This window comes from Desmodus rotundus, chromosome 11, assembly GCF_022682495.2.
Source record: "Desmodus rotundus isolate HL8 chromosome 11, HLdesRot8A.1, whole genome shotgun sequence".
Classification (NCBI taxonomy): domain Eukaryota; kingdom Metazoa; phylum Chordata; class Mammalia; order Chiroptera; family Phyllostomidae; genus Desmodus; species Desmodus rotundus.
This window is the reverse complement of record NC_071397.1, coordinates 30,884,943-30,905,681: the sequence shown is the minus strand read 5'-3', so window position 1 is coordinate 30,905,681 and position 20,739 is coordinate 30,884,943. Positions and strand designations below refer to the sequence as shown.

Sequence of the window (20,739 nt, the reverse complement as noted above, 5' to 3'; positions counted from 1 at the left end):
TACAATCATGTTTCATAAATTAAACACAAATTAGTAAGTTAGAAGTAAGGATTCTGGCTATTAATAAATCTGAAGTTCACTCATCTTATGGCTACAAACAATCTCCATGTGGTTTCAATTCCAAACATGTGGATTGGGTTAGAGCAATTCCCATCACTATCCCAACTTCCCTACTCAACGAAAACACAAGGTCTTCGAGGATATGCTGTATTTACCTCACAGTTTCCCAAAGGTTCTTAATCTCTCACCGAAACAAGATTTCCCAAATAAACTGTTCTTTCTGAAGCTCCTGACACCTAATTTAGAGTTTGGGGGATTATACCAATTGAATTTTCAGCTCTTTCCTTTCTGATCACTCATCTCTCAGTCATTTCTCCCAAAATTACTTTTGTTTTTCACTATTATTATTGATGGTATTGATGTTGGTTTATTTCTTTCTTAAATCTAATGGCAGGTTTTTTTTATAATTCACACTATAATTTCTTCTGTGGGTAATTGAAATTTTTCTTTCATTAAAATGCATACTAATTTACTATCTAGTGGTAGTTTTCATAATATTGTGGTCTCCTTTTTATAGATCGAAGAATTAATAAATTTCAAATTACTAAAAATAATCAAAGAAACAGAATTCTGGAACAGAGAAGTAAACTGTAATCACACAAGAAACAAAGTAATTAATTTCCTATCATCCAATGAAGAGGTAGCTATTGATTGATGTACCAAGAAATGGAAAACAGGAAAATTACCCTTTTTCAAACTCAATTATCCTCAACAGTACTTTTGAAATAAATCTTTTCTACCTACTCAAATATAAAATTTATTATTTCTTTTTGTAATATTAGTCCCACAAATTTAAAAAAAAGAGAAATTTCCAACAGTGTACAACATAATCCAGGAACTAGATTTCTAGGTTTGTAACTGTGAACTCTCACTTTATTAAGTATAAAATAGAATATAAATTCAGAAACATTTGTCTATTTAATCAGGAAATTGACATAATCTGACATAAACAGACAACAGGTGAAAAAGTAAAATTTGGTCTCAGTTTTAAATTACGGCTGGAGAGAGGAGGGCACTTAACAGGGTAGAACAGCAAACGTCAAGTGACTGAGGTGGAGAAGTGTATGGTATGCAGGAAGGGCAGGGAGGGTATAAACACTAATAGGGTAAGAAGAACAAAGTGTAAAAAAATAAATAAATAAAAGAAGAACAAAGTGTTAGAGAAGATGAGTCTTGGAGCTACACTCTGAGGACTGAAGAGTTTGGCTGAAGTTTTGTCTTTCATTTTCTATGAAATGACCCAATCTGTAAGAATTTTACCACTAACCCAACTGGAATGACCCAGTGTCAGGACAATAATAATTGCTCACATTTGTATAATACTCTAGACTTTCAAAACTACTTTCCTGCCGATTGTTTCAATGTAGGCCTAGTTTCCAGTTTCTGCTCCAGGCATCTGCAAAGCCCTCAGTTCCCCTCTTATTTGGGGCCCCCCAAACACTATAGTCACCTCGTGCAGAATTCACACCTGCTAGTCAGTCAGAAAATTACTTCAAGTACCTGGGACAAAATTCTAAAATATACCTGGACATATATAACTCTTTATTCTGTCCCCAAAACAAAATTGAGTCATTTTGGATCATAAATTGAGTCATTTTGGATGATTTCTCCAGTCAAATGTGCCCCCATATAAATAAGCAACCTTTTTTTATGGGAAGCTCAGAGGATGATGCAAAATAAAAATTTGCATGGAAGAGTCAGCATTTCATAATTTATAAAGGGTAAGGGCTGGGATTTGGAAAAGTCTTTGAAGACTACTATCAAGCCCTGTAGTCCATACCTTAACTATACACTAGGATTACCAGAAGAAATCCTGAAAGAAAAAAGAGAGAGAGCCACACTAAGTCAGAATCCCTTTTGGTGCTACAAGCAATGTTTAAAAGCTCCCCAGGGAATTCTAAAGTCCAGGTAAGGATGAGGATTGCGGATATAACCCACCCCTGTCATGCTGTTGTCCAAGGTAACCCAGTTCCTAAGAACTGGGATGAAACTGTTCTTTGATCAGCAACTCCTGGGCTCTGTTTCTTCCACCGGTCCATAAGCTTAACGTCCCTAGAACACATCTACCTCCATCATGTCTCATTGTTCATGCCCATCTCTTTGACTAGAATCATGCCACACTGATTCTTCCTGCCCAAATTCTACCCTAGCTCCAACATGAAATCTTGGCAGTCCAGCTTTCCTCCTAGTTCTTGTAACATGTATTATCTGCACATCCTATTTGGTATCATAGAAATGAACATGTATGCTCAGCCCTTGCTATGTATCAGGTACAAGGCCACAGAGCCATAGTACATTATCTACTTATTTCTCACAACTAATCCATGGGCTGTGTATAATGATTATTCCAAGTTCCTAAAACAGTAGAACATGAAGTGCACAGAGGTTAAGAAACACGCCCAATGCGTCCAGTCTCTGGCTGAGACTAAAACTACCTGTGTCTTCATGATCTTGTATATCAATCCTCTTCACAAAGTAACTACTCAGTGATATTCTTGATGATCTTATGGTTTCCACAGATGAAAAACCACAGAGACACATGCCAAGCATTAGTATTTATCATGTATGTATACAAACATGTAGAGGTCTTGGTCACTTTCCTCTGAATACCACTGTTGTGAACTGACTTATGTCCCCCTCCAAAATTCATATGTTGAAGTCCTCACTCCAAGGACCTCTGAACATAACCATATTTAGAGAGAGGGTCTTTAAAATAGTTAAATTAAAATGAGGTCATTAGAATGGCCCCTAATCCAGTAATGACTGGGGTCCTTATCAGAGGAGAAATCTGAACACAAACAGAGAAAAGGCAATAGAAGACTCAGGGAGAAGACAGACATTTACAAGCCAAAGAGAAAGGCCTGGAACATCTTTCCTTAAGTGCTCAGAGAAAGCCAACCCTGCCAACATTTTGATGTTGGAGTTTCAGCCTCCCGAGCTATGAGAAAATAACATTTTCTGTTGTTTGGACCACCCAGTCTGTAGCTAGTTATGTCAGACCTAGGAAACTGCTACAACTGTTATCTTGTACACACCAGGCTCAGAAGAGTTTGCTGGAATTAAAATTAGATCTGCTCTTTGGTATGGAACAGGTGCTTTTAACAAGACCCAACTGCAGAAGTTCAGCTCAGTAGGTAGAACAAGACGCTCAAAGAAGATGGCTACAGGTAATAACTATTAAATCCAGAATAGCAGTAAGACTTGAGATGCCCTACAATATATGAAGAAGAATGATGCAGAAAGGAATCCCTGAATTTCCAATATGGCAATTAGCATCAGGGAAGTCATTATGTTGGGATCTAGCTTCTCATTCCTGACTGGGGACCCGGGAGGGCAAGGCAAAGGTTTAGTTCTAGAGGGACTTGGGCAACAGAATTGGACTCAGTCCCAAGGACCCAGGCACACAGATCTAATAACCAAAAGGAAGCATAAATCTGGGGCCTGGTCTCAGGAGCGTATGAGAAGCCAGATTGCTGGGCCTGGACCTGGACTGCAATGAGAACAAGTACCAGGGCTGAGGAAATAGCAGGCCTTAGAAGGTCTGGCTGCAGCAGGAGACAGAAGTCCCACGCTCTTCCAGCTGCAAAGAGAAAATGGCTTCAGGGACAGGAAATCAGGCAGAAATTAACACTCTTCTCTGTTCAATGGTGTGTAAAAGGAGAGCTTTTCATTTGCTTCTGAAGCCTCTCCAAGGTCTAAGATTCTGTCATGCTGTTAAATTGAACCAAAAGTAAGAACAACCTTTTCATTCACAGGATAAAATGGGTCAAAAACACTGCAGTATGATTCTGCATTTTAAAAGGATACTGAAGAACAACCTACTGAGATAAAATGGGTGGCACTGAAATCTTCAATAATAATAAACATTTTTCTAAATGCACTTTGAAGCACTATTTCCCCTTAAAATGACCTTTAGTAATGAAACATCTTTTAAAACATTCTGTATTAAAATTGTAAGCATTTATTACATGTAAAATCACATGATTATTTTTGGAAATGCACCCCAGATTTTAATTTAGTTTTTCCTGATCCAAAATAGGAATCTCTTTCATATATAACTAAATGACTAATATTCTAGTTATGCATGAATTTGGGAGAAATATTATTGGGTATAATCATGATAGAGTTACAGACTTAATTTCTTTTCTTTTTATAGAACTTCTTTTTAGTCATAACTCCTGTTTTAGAATCAAAGAGATTTTTCAGTCATTTATATATTAGGCAGAAATTGTAACTCAGAAAAAGCCAGGTTCTCACCATGATGATGTCCAAAATTTTCTTAACACATATTCTTAGAAGTTAGTAATTAGCATGCTAGCTCAGACCACACACATACATGTTGCACCCACTGACGCAAGAAACAGATGTTCGGAGACTTTCAGGACGTTTACAGAGATGTTACTTTAATGGCCAACTCTTTTAACCTGCGCAGGGGCGGACTCTCGCTGTGTCCCGGAGACACTTGCTCAGAAGAGCTGCAGATGAGAGCCGCGCCAAACGCTCACAGGCTAGCTCTTTTATACAGTGAGAAGCAAGCAAGCAAGTTACAAAAGCAGGAGTTGCTGTTATCTCTGCATAGCTCTGAGCTCTGGAGGAGTTTTGCTCTGGGTTCAGGAGGAACTATCTGTCTGTCTCCTGTTGATAAGCTTATTTCAGATGACGATTTGTTTCTCTTCCTTATCCATTCTAGTGACCTTCAAGAGGTTTTCTGCTTAGCAATGCTTATAATTGTCTAGCTCTCAACAATACACACACACACAGTTACTTGTGTCTTCTCAATCTCTTCCTAAGATTTAAATTGCACAGATGATTGAAACAGCTAATGTCCATTCCATAGGCACTGTAAGAAGTTAGTTCTGAGACTCTTTCTAAGGCATTTAAACTGAAGCATCTAACACCCTAAATCATGCCTGTTTAAGTAGGTTGAAAGGGAGAATTAAATTTATGTTTCCCTCAGCAATACAAAACTCTCTCTCTTCTCTTTTATGCCTATTCTTATTTTTGTCCTTTGTATCACCAAAGAAAATCAGGCCAGTTAGTGCTGTTGGTCATTGGTGCTAAATGTCAACCTATCCACTGCCAGTCCAGAAATCTCTTTCCTCTTCACAGATTAAGAGGGCAAGTTAAAGAAGAAACTAGAGAAATCGTTTGGTTAAAGGTTAGAAACTGAAGGTAGAGGTTCATAAAAGTTTATTCATCAGCCTCTATGTGAAATGAGCCAAGGCAGAAGTGCACAAAAGGGAAAAGGACAAAAGAAACTGGGTGGGCTCTTCTGACAGAGCTGTGAAGGGCAGGGGCTGTGTTTAAATCAATACATTCCCAAGGCCTGGGTAGGCGCCTGTCATACAGCAGGAATGCAGTGAAGCATTAGTGTATAAAAGGTAAAGAGAAGCCAATGCTCTTACGGTTCCATACAGAGCCATCACTGTTCTGAAGTTCTGCTGGCTAAAATGACAATTATGAAAGGCCCCAGAATACATCAAAACTGGTTACTTGCAACTTAAAAATAGGGATTGTTAATAGTATTTTTTGTGCTTTCCTATTTTAATAGATATCAAATTAATGCATGCATGTGATGAAAACTAATATAAATAAGGACTTGAGATGTAGCTCCAATAATTCATTTCCCTTCACGTCCCTTCTACCCACACCATCAATTCCACTTCCCAACTTTATTTGTAAATATTTATTTTCTTAGTTCTTCTAATGAAGAGCACTCTAATTTTTAGATAATTTATTTACATTTATCCTGGAATATTTGGGATGTTATCCATTGGTTTCTAATTTTAAGCTATTATCTATGGTTAAAACTGATTAAATAAGAAATTTAAACTCACTTTATTTACATCCTTTGCTTTCAAAAGCCAATTGTTTTCTTTTTTTTTTTTTACAGTTATTTATTTATTTATTTTGAACAACATAAATTTATTTTGCACAGTTCTGGAGGCTAGAAGTTTGAGATCAAGGTGTTGGCAAGTTTGGTTTCTTCTGTGGCCTCTTTCCTTGTCTTGCAAACGATTAACTTCCAGATGTGTCCTCACATGGCCTCTCCTCTGTGCACAATGTGTACCTCTGGTGTCTACATTTATACATTTAAATGCACCTGATCCTCTATTTATTGTCTTAAAACTTGAACAAGAAAGTTGAACTCTTAAACACTTTCAATAGTAACAATCATGTGTTTACCTCCACATCTCCCAATTCTTTCATCCTCCACGTACAGTCAGTTTGAGTTTATTCTGACACGGACAAAATATTTGTATTCAATTGTGTAAACAAATACTAGTGTTCAATATCTAGGGGTGTTTATCTGAAAACTGAAAACCAGTAAATGGAATCTACAATATTACTACATGTAAATACTCCAGAACCAAAGAAAAACCCATAATGTGAAGAGGTTAAATGTCCTTTGCTAGAGATGAACTGTCTGGGTTCCTATTCACTCTGAAGAAAAAGTACCTAACTTACCAGTCAACTGGGCTGTATCAGTTAATACAGTAGAATCACAATTTTCTTTGCCTCATATTTGAACCATGATTTTCCTTGACAGTATTCTTCTCCCCCTCACTGGTTGTTCAGTTTTAGTGGTGAAAAAGAGACAGCCTTTCTTTATCAGGTCAATAGCGTCATATAACTTAGTCATTAGCTATTTCTTGGAATCCATGGCATTTTTCTTAGGATAAAGATATTCTTTTGGAGCCTCCTAGAAATGACCTTCAGTTTTAATTTGGGCAGATTGCTTTCTGCACACAATGTCCTTCAGGGAGCTCTTTGCATTGATTCCTGGGTTAGCTCCACTATTCCTTGTTTCTCATTTGTTCCCCTTTCTTCATTATTATCCTCAGTTTCTGAGTGCATACATCTTTAAATAATATTGTCAGAAGGAGACTGCAAAGTAGGTTTTCTGAGAACTTGCAATTGATTGATGGTTACATGTGCATAGAATTATAGTTTTAAAATGGTCTTGCTCTGAACTCTGAAGGCATTGATCAGTAGTAGTCTGGAATCGATGGTTGATAAATGTGAAAGCAGTTAGCCCCCCACTGCTTTGTATATGACCTGCTTTATTTTTTAACTTCCAAAAGTTTAACTTCCCTTTTTCCCTGGCCTTTTCCCTAACACCTTTTAAAGGTGTTGAAATTCCTCTGTTTTACAATTTTGATCTCTGGACTCATCCTCTGGGCATCCCCAGTATTACATAGGCTTCCCTATAGATCAGTTTCATGATGGCCTTCTGGACCCAAAGGAGTTTACAAGCTTAACATTAGCTTTTACTTTCATGTCTCAGATTAGGTTATCTTACTTCCCAGGTAGGCAAGTTAACTCATACCTGCAGGCAAGTTTGTGATCTTGAGTCTAGTCATATGGTCTTGCATTTTGTCCAAGTATCTCCGTCCGCGCACTTCAGTGCTATGGGTTTTGACACCCAAAGCTTTCCCTTTAAGCTTGGTTATTAAACTTAATAATTCAAAAAAAAAACATTTTACACAGAATAGCTCTGTGTTTGGGTGGGGAAGGTGCGCTGGGAATGGGGTTAGGCATTTCGGGGTGACCCAAGCTTGACCATGACTTAGCATTTTGTTCTGTTTGTTTTTAAAGCACACCTCTGTCCTTGAACTCTCTCTTACTTCTAGGGTTACTGTGTCTACTTGTTTATCTAGCTCTTTTTTAGTTTATTCTGCTGGTGTTCTTCACATTTTGTAGCTTTTGTTGTTCAATCCAGTTAAGATGGAGTACTGGGTGGATTTGGGTGTGGAGCTGTGGAGAGTTTTCATGTCGGTATTTTTAGCTTGGCTGCTCTAGTGGACACTAAAACTCTCTGCAACATCTGTGAATAAATAGAGCTTGCGAGCTGGTAGCCTTCACTTCAGGATGAGTAAGTGTGCAGCTCAGGGTTAAGCGGGTAAGGGTGGGGGCCCCAAAATGGGAAGCACCTACTCCACTGCGTTTTCTCAGGCAGTTAATTGGATTTCTTCTTGATTTTTACCAGGGAATTATGTTTGCTGTTTTTTCTGTAAGGGGCTGAAGAGAAGGAGGTGATGGTAAAAGAGCGATGAAGAGTGTGTTGCAGTTGTTACATCAACAAACTTTGAACGACTCTGCCAATCCGAAGCTCCGCTCCTCACCACCAGCCACAGAATCTGATGGCCGAGCCTGAGGCCGCTGTACGGTGCTTCATGGCAGGGGAGCCTCTCCTCCACCACCAGACTGCTGCTAATTCAGGACGCTCTCATATCCAAAAGCAGTCTACTTTCCTCTTTCCGTCTTCTAAAAACATCCCATCAGCCCACAGTTCACTTCCTTCTCTCTCCATTTGTACAGAGTCTCATGGGGTAAGAAAATAAATGTTCAGGCAGCCACTTGAAGAGAGAACCATTTGAAGTTGTAATTGTTTTAAGGTTATATATATTTTTAAATGTCTGTAGCCAAATTCTTACAGCAGGACATAGTTTTATCTTGGGGTATAACCTGTCTATAAAGTCCCCAACACGAGTGCTCTGGATAGCAAACCAAAACTGTCACAGGGCAGGAATGATGACCATATCTTTATCTACCTATATCTCCATATCTATCTATGTATATGTGTATGTTTATTTATTTAATCAGCGCACCTCTAGAGTCTAGCACAGTGTGCCTGGAATCTAGGAGATTCTTATAGGTATGTTGTTTAATATCATGTATATTAAGCAATATTTATATAATATCATGTATAGATTAACATACAAATAAATAAACGGCAGCCAAATTTTTAAATCTCAAACCTGCAGGAAATAGGTTACAGGAAATAGGACTATCAAAAGGATCTAATATACATTCTTTGCTCTCAAGAAACAGAAGCGAATCAACAACTTCCAGGCAGAATTAGAAGTTCTGCGTGAATAGTAAGCACTGTATTTATGGAGCCTCAAAAGGATACTCCTAATACTTTTAATAACTAAAAAATAATATAAAGCATTACAGGAACAAGTTGCCCTCCCAATGTGATTGTTTCAAGGGTCCCTGACTCTTGTTCTGACTCTTTGATGTTTAAGTTGTCAGATATGAAAACTGAATAGTCAATGGTTCACTTTGCTGACAACCACACCCTGGTCCCATGAAACTGTCTGTCTTTAGGGGCAGAACTGACACTTGCTATTAAGGGTCCTCCACCTCCCTCTCAACCACTCACTTCTCGACACTCTTGCAGGTGTCATCTCTTTCAGTAATCCAGATCACGCGCTCATAAAAGGACTGTTAGGCACTGCCTAACAGCAACAGTTGTAACAAACCAGTCAGCCCTCGTTATACAGGTTGGGCTAAGAACCAGTCACCGAGTTCTTTCAGAGTTCACAGGCATGTAACTCGTGCTGTATTTTCTCAGTTAACACAAAATCAACAAGAAGGAGAGGATTGAAATCGAAGGATATCCTGTTATCCAACACCAGACTCTTCTTCCAACTTGTTTTGTCCGAGGGTTTATGCTTTAAATTCCTTGTATTTTAAGTGACTCACTCCCCTGTCAAGCAGCACTGCCTCCATGTTTCTTCTCGGAACTGGCAGCATTTCTTTCTCTCCCCAACACTGGCTCCATCCTGTCTCTTGTTTTATACTTAGGCCTCATTCCTCAACTGCTTGGGGCACCAATCACCAGACTTTCTCCCAATGAATTGTATTACACATGTCACTCAAAATTCAGCTACTATCTTATAAGCAAGAGTGAGAAAGTTCAGTTTTTCTTCTGTATAGAAAGAGTTATATTAGTTAATATTTATAAACTAAGAGAAAAGAGATGCCCAATTTTTTTCACTGGGCAAAAGCAATATGAATAGCATTCCTACTGAAAACATGGTAACCTCAATTTTTAGATAAGCCCACTAGATAGAGCTCACCCTTAATCTTTGTGTGGGTGTTGTGTGTGAACTGAATTACACTATACGCAAAAGATTACATTCAATATATGTAAATGTCAGGTTGTCTTTCAGGTGCCATTTATTTGATCAGCTTATCTTTTATTGAACGGCTGGACACATAGCAAAATTCTATCAAAGTATCTTGAAGACATGTCCCTTTGAGGCATATATTAAATTGTATTTCATTGTATAATTATTCTTTATTGCTTATTTCTCTCAATACCATGTCAGCTCCAGGGCAGCACAGAGCATATTCTTTCTTATTAAACCTCAGTTTATCTACCAAAAGTGCTAAATACACATTTGCTAATAAATACACAAACTATCTCAGCAAAATAATAATATGAATTACAAAAATAGTACATATGTATTAAATAGTTATCTAATGACAATGCTGTGGTCTGAATGTTTGTGCCCTCACCCCAAAATTCATAGGTTGAAATCCTAACCCCTAAAGATGATGGTATGAGAGGCGGGGATATTGGTAGGTGCTTGGATTTTGAGGGTGAAGCCTTCATAAGTGCTCCTAGAAAAGAGACCCCACACACTCCCTAGCCCCTTCCACCATGTGATGAAATCTCACAACGGTGCCACCCATGAACTAGGAACTGGGCCATCCTGGCACCCTGATCTTGGACTTCCCAGCCTGCGGAATGGTGAAAAATAATTCTGTTGTTTATAAGCTCCCCACTCTGTGGCCTTTTGTTACAGCAATTTGAGCAGACTAAAGAGCCAGGCATTGTGTTAAATGTTTAATGTATATGTGTAACTGATAAACTGTACAAGAAAATGCACAGGATACAGTAAAAATGTAACTCTAATTTCTGTGTCCCAATGCTCTTTAAATTTTACTCCATGGAAATACTCTTTCCATGACCCTGAAACTCAAAGCATAGTATCTACTTTCTTTTAAGAAATCTCTTCCCAAATCATTCTTCCTCTTCTCACACCACTGGAGTCTATATGATATGAAAAATGGTTTTTAATCATTTCTCTGAATATTATATGTGTGAATGATTATCTAACACTCATTGTGGTATTAGATCTATGGTACAGGAGCCACAGGCGACATCAATAGAGGAAGAACGCTAGAGTGTCCCATTTTATGTGCATCACCTCATTCGAACTACTCACAGTTTTATGAGATTTATGGAGGTTAAGTAACCTGGGCAGGGTGAAGGGTGCTAGAGATCATCATATGAGGCAATGGAGAGGTTTGGTAGTAAAGTCATTAGAAGACATTACAGATTATTAAAAGGTATGTTCTTTAGAGCTAATGCTTCGTTTTGTAAATGTTGAATTGGAATTGGTTAAAATACTAGAATAGAACAGCTACTTTGGAGTAAATTTAAGACTTTATTAAGGAGATTAATTATGAGGTAAGAGAAAATGGGGCATGTGTATCAGATAATGGTACACGGGATGCCCCTGTGTTCCCAGATGAAGAGATTTGGCTCCAACTTCAGAGGTGTACATATCCCAAGTGGCCACCAAGGTTCCCAGAATGACAATTCCCAGGAAGGGGAGACAGTGTGCCAGGGCAGTTAGTTCCTCGCACGACACCAGCTCCAACCCTCTAGTTAATATCCATGCCATTAGTCATGTTTTCTTCCATAATGTTGTTACTGTAAGTAATTTTGAGATTCAATTCTGATTCCTTGTTCATTGTGGTTCATAACACATATTCAGTAAGAGCTGATACAGTCATTTCCTTAAGGAGTGGGAAAATTATATATATATGTATGTATCTGTCAAGAGTTACCTGCACATCAATTGAGCACATCCATTACTTTACTACTTCAGAGGAGAAAAAATATGTGCTTACGAGCATATTAAGGCATGAAAGGCAAGAGTCTACTCAGCATCTGACTTCTTAAAAGCCAATATACCATGTGCATGAACACAGGCATAATGACTTACCATTCAAACATAAGTCGTCAGAAGGATGACTTTTTTAAATCAATGTAGCACAGACATTTCCTATTCCAAACTGAATTAGAAATTCCATCATCTGTAAGATCTATTAATGCCTTTAACACTAAACCCCACCATTGATTACTTCAGACTATCTTATGAACCACCCATGATGACTTCTAGCACCCTGCACAAGTTCCTTAACCTCCATTTTTATATATGTGTGTTTTTATATATACAAACACACACATATTTAATTATGTCTATGTATATGCTTATATATACATACACACACAGAAAGAGAAAGAACACCTGTGTGTAGAGATAGAAAAGATGACAAAGCAAAGTGATAGTTTTATAAAACTTATAATATTTAGCACATAATTTAGCAATTATAAAGCCCGAAACTATATAGTCACCCCAAAATATAAATTAACCAAGAAACACACAAGGACCCCAACACTACAACAACAATGATGACCCTCACCATGAAATTTAGGATTGTGGCCAGTTTAAATCTGAGTGAATATTCAAAACAATATTCATAATTTTAACAATAAATTGAAGTACTTTCTAAGCCAGTGCCATCTAAAGAAACTTTCTCTGATGATCGCTCTTGGAACTTGCAAAGTGGCTAAGTGCAAGGGGGAAACTGAATTTTTTTAAGTTTATTTAATTTTAATTAATTTAAATTTAAATAGCTACATGGAGCTATAGTATTGTAGCGTGCAGGTTTCGATAGGAAAAAAAGGAAGGAGCATCATGCAATGTTGCAAAGTCTTTTGCAATCTAATAGGAAAAATGAAGTTCATATTCCAAAGTTCCTGTAAAGCCAAAGCATGTTATATAACATCTTCACGGTATAATCTTTGTGAAAAAACTTCTTTACAAATTATGAGAAAGACATATGAAACTTGAAAACTGCTACTTCTGTGACTGGACTATCACACCACTGAAGTTTTTTTAAAAAAGGTACACTTCCCTTTATCAAGCACAGTTTGGGTTTTCTACAAGAGAAGCTATTTTTCCCAGACATATATATCCATCCCAAAATAAAAACTGGGAAACACAAGATGTAACTGAATTTCCAAGGATGAGAGAAACCAGTCATTAAAGAACTCTTGTAACCCAAATTTGGAGCTTGTGCTTGTTTCAAAATCCCACAAAAAACGAACAACAACTACTAAAAACTTCTATTCACTGGGATAAAAGCTGTGAGCTTTCCAAGTCATACTTTTTCTCCTCCACTTTTACTGAGATAGTTTTTCTACAAATCATTGAGATATAATTGATATCCAGCTGTGTATAAGTTTAAGTCTGTATAGTGCATAATGAATTGGCATACCTATATTGAGAAATGATTATTACCATGAGTTCAGTTAACATACATCTCATCTAATGATTAAAAAAAAAAGTCTTTACTTTGTGTGATGGGAACTTTGGGCAACTTTCTAATACTATGGAGTAGTGACAACTACAGCCATCACATTGTACACGACAGCCACACTTCGACACCTGGCACACGCACGCGCCCAGCTCAGCACTGATACCTCCACGCGCGGCGCACACGCGCGCACCCCGGCGCGCGGCCGCGCCGCCCCTCCCTCACCTTTCTCGCTCACGCTCTCGCTCTCCAGCTCCACGTCCTCGCAGCTCGTGTACTCCGGCGTCGACACGCCCTCCTCCTCCGAGCTGCTCACCGACATCTGCCGCCTCTTGCCGCCCCGCTTGGGCCGGTGCGGCTTGGGCGGAGACGGCCGCACCGACTCGGACTGGTCGGAGCTCAGCGAGTCGTTCCGCAGCATGACCTCCGCCTTCTCGCGCTTGGCCTTCCGCAGGAGGACGGCCGAGCCGGGGTCCAGGCGGCTCTGCTTCCTGAGGGGCTCCGGGGCCTTGGGCTCCAGGGCTTTGGCGGGGACCGGCCCGTGCCTGGGGGCCGGCGGGCTGTGGTTCGTCGGCGGCTTGGCGCCCGGCGCCCGGGCTTCCGCAGTCCTGTCGGGCGGGTGGGCCCGCTGCGCGTCCGGCGGAGGAGCCCGGCCGGCGGCCGGCGCCCGCTTCCCGGCCTTGCCCTCGGGCGGCGGGGCGCCCGCCTCGGTGCGGGGCAGCGCCACGTCGCTGTGGCGCCGCTCGTGCCTCGCGCGGGACACCCGCGCGTGCATGCGCATCTGCTGCTCCTCCGGCGGCGCTTTCACCGGGTACCGCGCCAGGTTCGGGTCGCTGCGGTACCGGGTCTGGTACTCCTCCTCGCTCCTTGGCTTCTCCTCTCCCGCCGCTCTGCCGTCCTCCCGTTTCTCCGCCACGTCGGGGTACTCCTGGGAGCGCCCCTTCTCCAGCCTGCGGCTTTCCCGCCGGTCTTTCCGCTCGCGCTCTTCCACCGCCCCCTCCCCCGGTGGCGCCGCGGCCTTCGGCCCGCGTTTGCGCTCGCCCTTCTGCGAGCCTTTGCCGTTCTGCTCCGACAGCCCTGGCGTCTTCTTCCTGTGGCACACAAAGGACCGTCAAAAAAGGGACCAGGGCCTAAAGCGTCAAGTGAAAACCAGACCTTGTATTCCACATTTAAATCCTTCCGAGTAATTACTTACAAGTCAATGTCTAACTTAAAAGCGACACGATAAGGAACCACCTAAACCTCTATATCCGATTAGCTTTCTAAATAAGGCTCCTTTGCATTACAATATGTTCTGGGACTTTACAAAATGTTTGAGCAGTTAAAATTCTCTATAAATTAACTAGATCAATAAATTAATTCAATAAATGAGCAAGTTTTATGTTAACCACTGCTTGTGAATCATAGACTAAATATGTCTTAGATGAAACTAATATAGGTAATAATAATATAATGTTATTATAATAAAGATAACGCACATCAATTCAAAACTAAGTATATACTTGATATATACTTGGACAATAGATATTCACAATCTTTTATTATAAGTAAAACTGTTAAAGAAATGTAAATACAAGTGTGTGTATTTCAGAAGTCAAGTCTAATAGCACTTCTTCAGTAGTAGAACAAAAGTGATTTTAATGAGATCATATGCACCCAAACACCTTTTTAGGAAGTTAGGGGGGGAAACGGCTGAATTTTAACCTTTATTTTACCTTCCATGGACAATAATAGAAATATTGAAAATTTTAAATTAACAATCATTTTCCTTCCCTCTTTCTCTCCCTCATTTCAGAACACAGTGCATAAGAAGAAAACAGGTTTTTTTGCTACTTTTCTCTCGTTGAAGTCACTGGCAAGATAAAAATGAAGGAAAGGGGTTTGGCAATCTTTGAATCTTGCAGATACATCATTCAACTGCCCCTTTCAGCCCTTCCCTTTACACTGGTGTGAACTTGATTTTGGAAAGTTCCAGCAACTAGAGAAGTTACAAAAAGGAGGTGCCTCAGTTAAGCATTCTGACACTATGTGTTCTACTATGCAATTAAAATGGAGACAACCTAAGACTCTTTTTGGAATCTTGAGGTCCATAGAAAGGGCTTTCTAGAGGGAACAGCTTTCGACAAGAAGCCTAAAAGCAGAAGTAATAAACATCAAGAAAAAGTACAAGATGAGAAAAAGTAGGGCAATTTCTATTGTGGGTTACCAAAGTAAGTAATTGGTTAAGATATGTTATGGGTCAGTCTGAGGAGGGGCTAGTGATGGTGAAGAGAAAGAAGAAAGCGTACCAGATGGCGTAAGAAAGCAAATGGAAACATGGCAAATTCTGCTTTAGATTACATTGGCCCCTTGAAGTGAAAGGGATTTTCATCGAAGATGGAATTGCAAGGGTGGCATTGTAAGGGGTCTAACAATACAAATAAATCATTATCAAATACAGTTTTCATAAAAGCACGATGACTGTACTGCAAACGTTTAGTAGCTCATTAAGGCATTGTTGGTCTGGTTAGAAGTTTATATTGAGTTACTTTACTTTTCCTCAAGTGCTGATAAGTAATGCCTACCTCGCACAGTTCATGTGAGGAATAAAGGAGACCCCATCTGTGAAAATGCTTTATGAAAGGATAGTGTTACACAAATGCGAGGAGTTGTCCAGTCTCTGATGCTTTGCTTTACTGTGTTTCTCACCTCTGCCCTTAATTGCCCCATTTCCACGGGCTCCCGATGAGTGTGTGAGTGAGGTCCAGAACACTTCTATAATTTAGAACAGACTGCCATTCTTTCAGGCTTGCTTGTCTCCCTGAAGTTGTTACCTTTTTCTTCTACGCTCACAATGGCCTTGCTGTTTTCTGAAGTGTGTATATAATCAGCAAGCGATTTGTAGAATCAAAGGGCACTTGCCCCTATCGATTTTTCAAATTTCATCAGAACAGAAAGTCTCTTCTCAGTCCTCATTTTGGAGTGTTTTTAGTTTTTCACCATGTACCATAAACAGGATTCATATTTTCTATGTAGAAAGTTTATGGCACCAAATCACCTTACTTAAAGATAGCATTTTCTGACCAATCCCAAACTGCACCTTCGATATAGTTTTCTTAACACACGTCAGTTTGTCACCAAAGTTATTAATTGTTAATTCTGAGTTATCTCTGGTGTCCCTCCTGTCTTCTCTGCACAGTTTATGCACTCACTTTTATTTCCTGTAATGTCTTCTCCTACTCTATCTGCTTACCTTACAATTCCTGGGTGTCCTACAAGGTTAACTCAGAACGCACCTCCTCTTTCCTGCAGCTCCAAAGTATTGCATGTATTTCTAGCTTTGATCAGATCAGTCTTCTGGGACAGTTATCTGTCTTTCCCAGGATATTGTGTGGTATCTTCCCTAGGATCTGTGAGAAAGGGATCATGCCCTAATCATCTTTACACCCTCCGGTTCCTGGTACAGTGTTTGCTTATAGGAAGTAAATAACGGCTATTGGCTTAAATAATAGCTACATTAATTGAATGCTCCCATGTGTCCACTTCTGAACACAAATTCTCATTTAATCCCTGCTACAACCCTGTAAGGTGGGTTGTTACTAGTGTGACAGAGCCGGGACTGGAAGCCAGACCTGTTTAACTTTGAAGTTTTTTATTTTATTTATGGGCTTTGTTTGGAAATGGGCTTTGTTTCCTTGGAGCCACAAGCAGACAAGCCTGCTCTTAACAACAGTCAAGACCCCCATACTACCAAGCACGTGAAGAAAAGGCCTAGGTGCCCCTTGTTAACATTATCTCCCAGTGCAAAGCGTCCTGTCTGGTCATAAATACATTGTTTCAATGAATGAATGAATGAATGAATTTGTTGAAATAAATGATCTGATCATGTTCACCCAGTTAAACTTCTCAGTGGCCTTCCATTATTCCTAGGATAAGAACTATAAGATTTAAGCTGGCCAAAGGCCCAGTGTGACCTGGGCTCTGATACCCTCACCACCCCTCTCCTCCACCCCTCACTCTGCTACTCACACTCTAGCCAGTGGGTATTCTTCAGGTTTTCACACCAGCCTTGTCCCTTCGGGCTGCATGTCCCTGCATATACCTGGACCACGCTTCCCACTCTTCACCTGGTTAATTCCTAGTCACCGTTAAGAGTCCAGCATAAAAGAAATGTCCTCAAAGAAGGCTTTACTGATATACCCACATGCTCTCCAGTCCCCCCATCATATTCTCTCAAAGCACACTTTGAATTAAAGGACCAATTGTATAGGTGCTTATGTGATCTAAAAGCTTTGCTGAGTTCAAGGTTGGGAGTTAGTAGCCTAACTGGGTGACATCAGTGCATAATAGGACAGAAAATCTCAACAAAGGTCTCCAAAGACAGGACACATTCTGCAGATGAACAAAGCACCTCATGTTGTTACCTTGTATGTGGGGCCTGAGAAGCATCACTTCCACACATTTTTCTTAGTAACTTAAATTCTTAAAAACGGGTTTGCTGTCAATACAAGACCTTGCCTTTTGCTTACTTGGTTAATGAACTATTACCTCTCTCTTGGAGGTTCACTTCTAGACCTGGATGCAGCCTGCTTCTGCTCCAGCCCCAGAGCTTGCTGTGAGGGCTCAGCCCCTTTGCTCCTGTCAGGCTGTGCCCCCGGGGGAGCCATGTCCTGCGAGGAGGCAGCTGCTGTGCTCAGGGGAGTCTGCGACCGCGATCGCTCTTGGAGCCGCGCCTTCTTTTCTCTGGGTACCTCAGAGCCAGCACCTGTAGCTGTGTCACTTAGGGTTCCGTCCTGACTGGGCTGCTGAGGGCCACTTCCAAAGAACCAGGCCCCAGATTTGGTTAAGATTTCTTGCTGCTTTCGACATAAATTGCATACCCACATAACCTATTCGAAGAAGAGAGAACAATATAAATATTCTATGCCATTTGGAAATAAATTACTCTCATCAAACATTTTAAGGAAAAAATGGTTATTATGTTCATAGTTATCTTTGTAAATTTCTTGTAAAAAAAATCCTTGCACAAGTCACAGTCAAGTATATGAAGTCACAGTGCTTCTGGGCAACCAGGATAGAGTCTTCTCTTGCCATTCTAATCCTATGATCCTGCGTTTTCTTTTACCATATATCATCACATTTCGTATGACTACCCCTGAAGTTTCATTTAAAATATGTTATTAAAGTGTTCTAAGAAAAGTAGTTGATTGATTAGGAAAATATTGTAAGGAGCTATAGAATTCATAATTATGTACATAAACTTCAGTGTCTCAAAGGATGTAGAAGATATCTATTTTTTCAAATAATCATTGATTATTAAAGCCAATATTAAAATATATTTCTTTGAACAAACAATAAAAGATAGGTACAAAAAATGGTCAGGTTGTACATTTTCTCTAGTTTATTATTAATAAACTAACCAAGTATATTTTATGCTATTAAATATAACTTTCCATGCACATATTTACTAAATCCATAAGTCTGGGTCTGGGTTTACTCATATGTGACAACTGTGATATAATTTCCACTAGGAGAGCTACTTTGGAACGGTCATGTAGAAACATATCCACTAATAACTTATAGGGTGTATGACCACTTCAAATAAATCTATGTGTCTGCTCTCCTCTTTTTGACATTTAAAATAAATGTGATATGAGTACGATCGTACCAGACGTCGTAATAACAGCAGTGACACCCAGCAGACACAGAGCTAGACAGGTGCCTGCAGCCCCGCAAGCTTCACTTCAAGTGTCCCCAGTACCTCAGCTGCTTTGTGGTCAGTTCTTCTTGCTGCCTCAGCTGATTTCCTTTGAATGCACTTTCGTTTCCTTTCTACTTCAGACACAACAACCCCCCAGGAAAAAGCTGATGACCGAACTCTGGGGCCTCATTTTCACAAGTAGGAATTCAGTCAACAGTTCCTCAAAAATATCACATAAGGGTGAATAAATCCTGGATACATTACATGGGAAACGGTGAGTAAAAGAAGCAGCTTTATTTATTTGGCAAACAGAATAAAATGCATGACTGACACATTCAGATGGATAGGAGGAAAATTATAACTGTAGCCATAAAATTTGATGAAAATAAAAACTTGATGGAGAAAAGTAATATATTTTAACATAGAAAATATTGCAGATAAACTGTTAAGAACTGCTGCTTTCTAAGCAAGGAAACTGAAATGAATTCATAGTGCAGGATGGGGAGAAAGGTTTACTGTTGTTTGTATAGAAAATAATACAATAATTAATAATAATACAAGAATAAATTGTGTTTCATGTACTCACAACCAAAAACCTACTTTTGCCTCACCCCGTATGGAGGAAAACTAAGACTTAGAGATATTTGCAAAAATGTGTAGTATTGTTGAAACTTAATTCATTCCTCTACATTTCCTCAGATCATAGAATGAACTGGGTTCACAAAAAGTAGTTAGGCATAACATCTACTTATTGTCTTGCAATCGATATCACAGAATTCTCGTTTACTAAGATTTACTAAGAAACAGTATGAACAAAATAAAGGATTTGTGTAATGTAGCTTCAATCTCCAAATACAACTAAATTATGCTGAAGGGATCATAGCCTGGTTATGTCATACATAGCATCTGTCAGAAGTCCTGATGGGCTGTACATGCACATATTAAAGATTACATCATAGGGGGCAGTGACCTAGCACCATGACTTCCATGCGCAGTGACATTGATTCTCCTCTGACTAGACCCTGGATGGGGACAGGTGATGTGGTTCCTCATTAGCTGCCTTTTAGCTGACGTGAGAATGATGGGCAGGTCTGAAAGCATATCATGTGTAGTTAGTCCTTACTTAACGTTGTCAGTAGGTTCTGCAGCTTTAAGTGATGCAACCTGTAACAACCACATTTCATAGGCTAATTGAAATTAAGAAGAGTTAAGTTCCTATGATATCTCAACAATGTTCTGAAGAAACGACACTGAATAAATAACATTCCAGGACCTGCAGTACTTAAGGAAATTGGTATGAAACACTGACTATTTCACATTGAGTAAGGAGACGTTAAATTTATATTTGTTACACTAAGTATAAGAAAAATATTATTTGGGATCTAAGTTAAGTTCTTTTCTACAAAAATATTAAAGCATACTTAGTATTAAGTTTTTAAACTTCCTATAAAGCCATACAGAAAAAACAATAAAATTTACAATTAATATAAAAGTTCAAAAATGGAGGTCAAAAGAGGCAGAAAGAAGCATAATAATACTGATTAAAAGAAGAGCAAAGGAGACTGTTCACTTCATTACACATCTTTATATTTTCTCAAACATTCTTATTTGACTGCTTCACATTTTTAAGTGTTATCAAAATGGGGCCTGTGAGAGATAATTGCCAATGTGGGGAAGTTCCAAATTTTGAATATGTGCAGAATTGCTACAGGATCGGTAAAAGTAAAGAAAATATAGTTATTATTAGTTACATTTAAATTTAACCACTTAATGTTACTTTAAATATATTTAAAAAGTTACAGTTAGTGGGT

The 20,739-nt window shown here is 39.4% G+C and overlaps 1 protein-coding gene across 18 annotated transcripts in view; it reads right to left on the bottom strand.

Annotated features, from left to right (window-relative positions):
• Positions 1-20,739, bottom strand: part of RIMS1 (regulating synaptic membrane exocytosis 1) — a 412,581-nt gene that overhangs the window by 167,693 nt on the left and 224,149 nt on the right. For all 18 annotated transcript variants that reach the window (XR_008425501.1, XM_053913690.1, XM_053913696.1 and 15 more), the window contains 2 exons: positions 17,776-18,116; positions 13,474-14,339 (listed from right to left, as the gene is read on the bottom strand). Coding sequence is in view for 17 of the 18 variants with exons in the window: in XM_053913690.1 (XP_053769665.1) it covers positions 13,474-14,339; positions 17,776-18,116 (1,207 nt within the window). In the remaining variant the exon portion in view is untranslated. The remainder of the gene's footprint in view (positions 1-13,473; positions 14,340-17,775; positions 18,117-20,739) is intronic.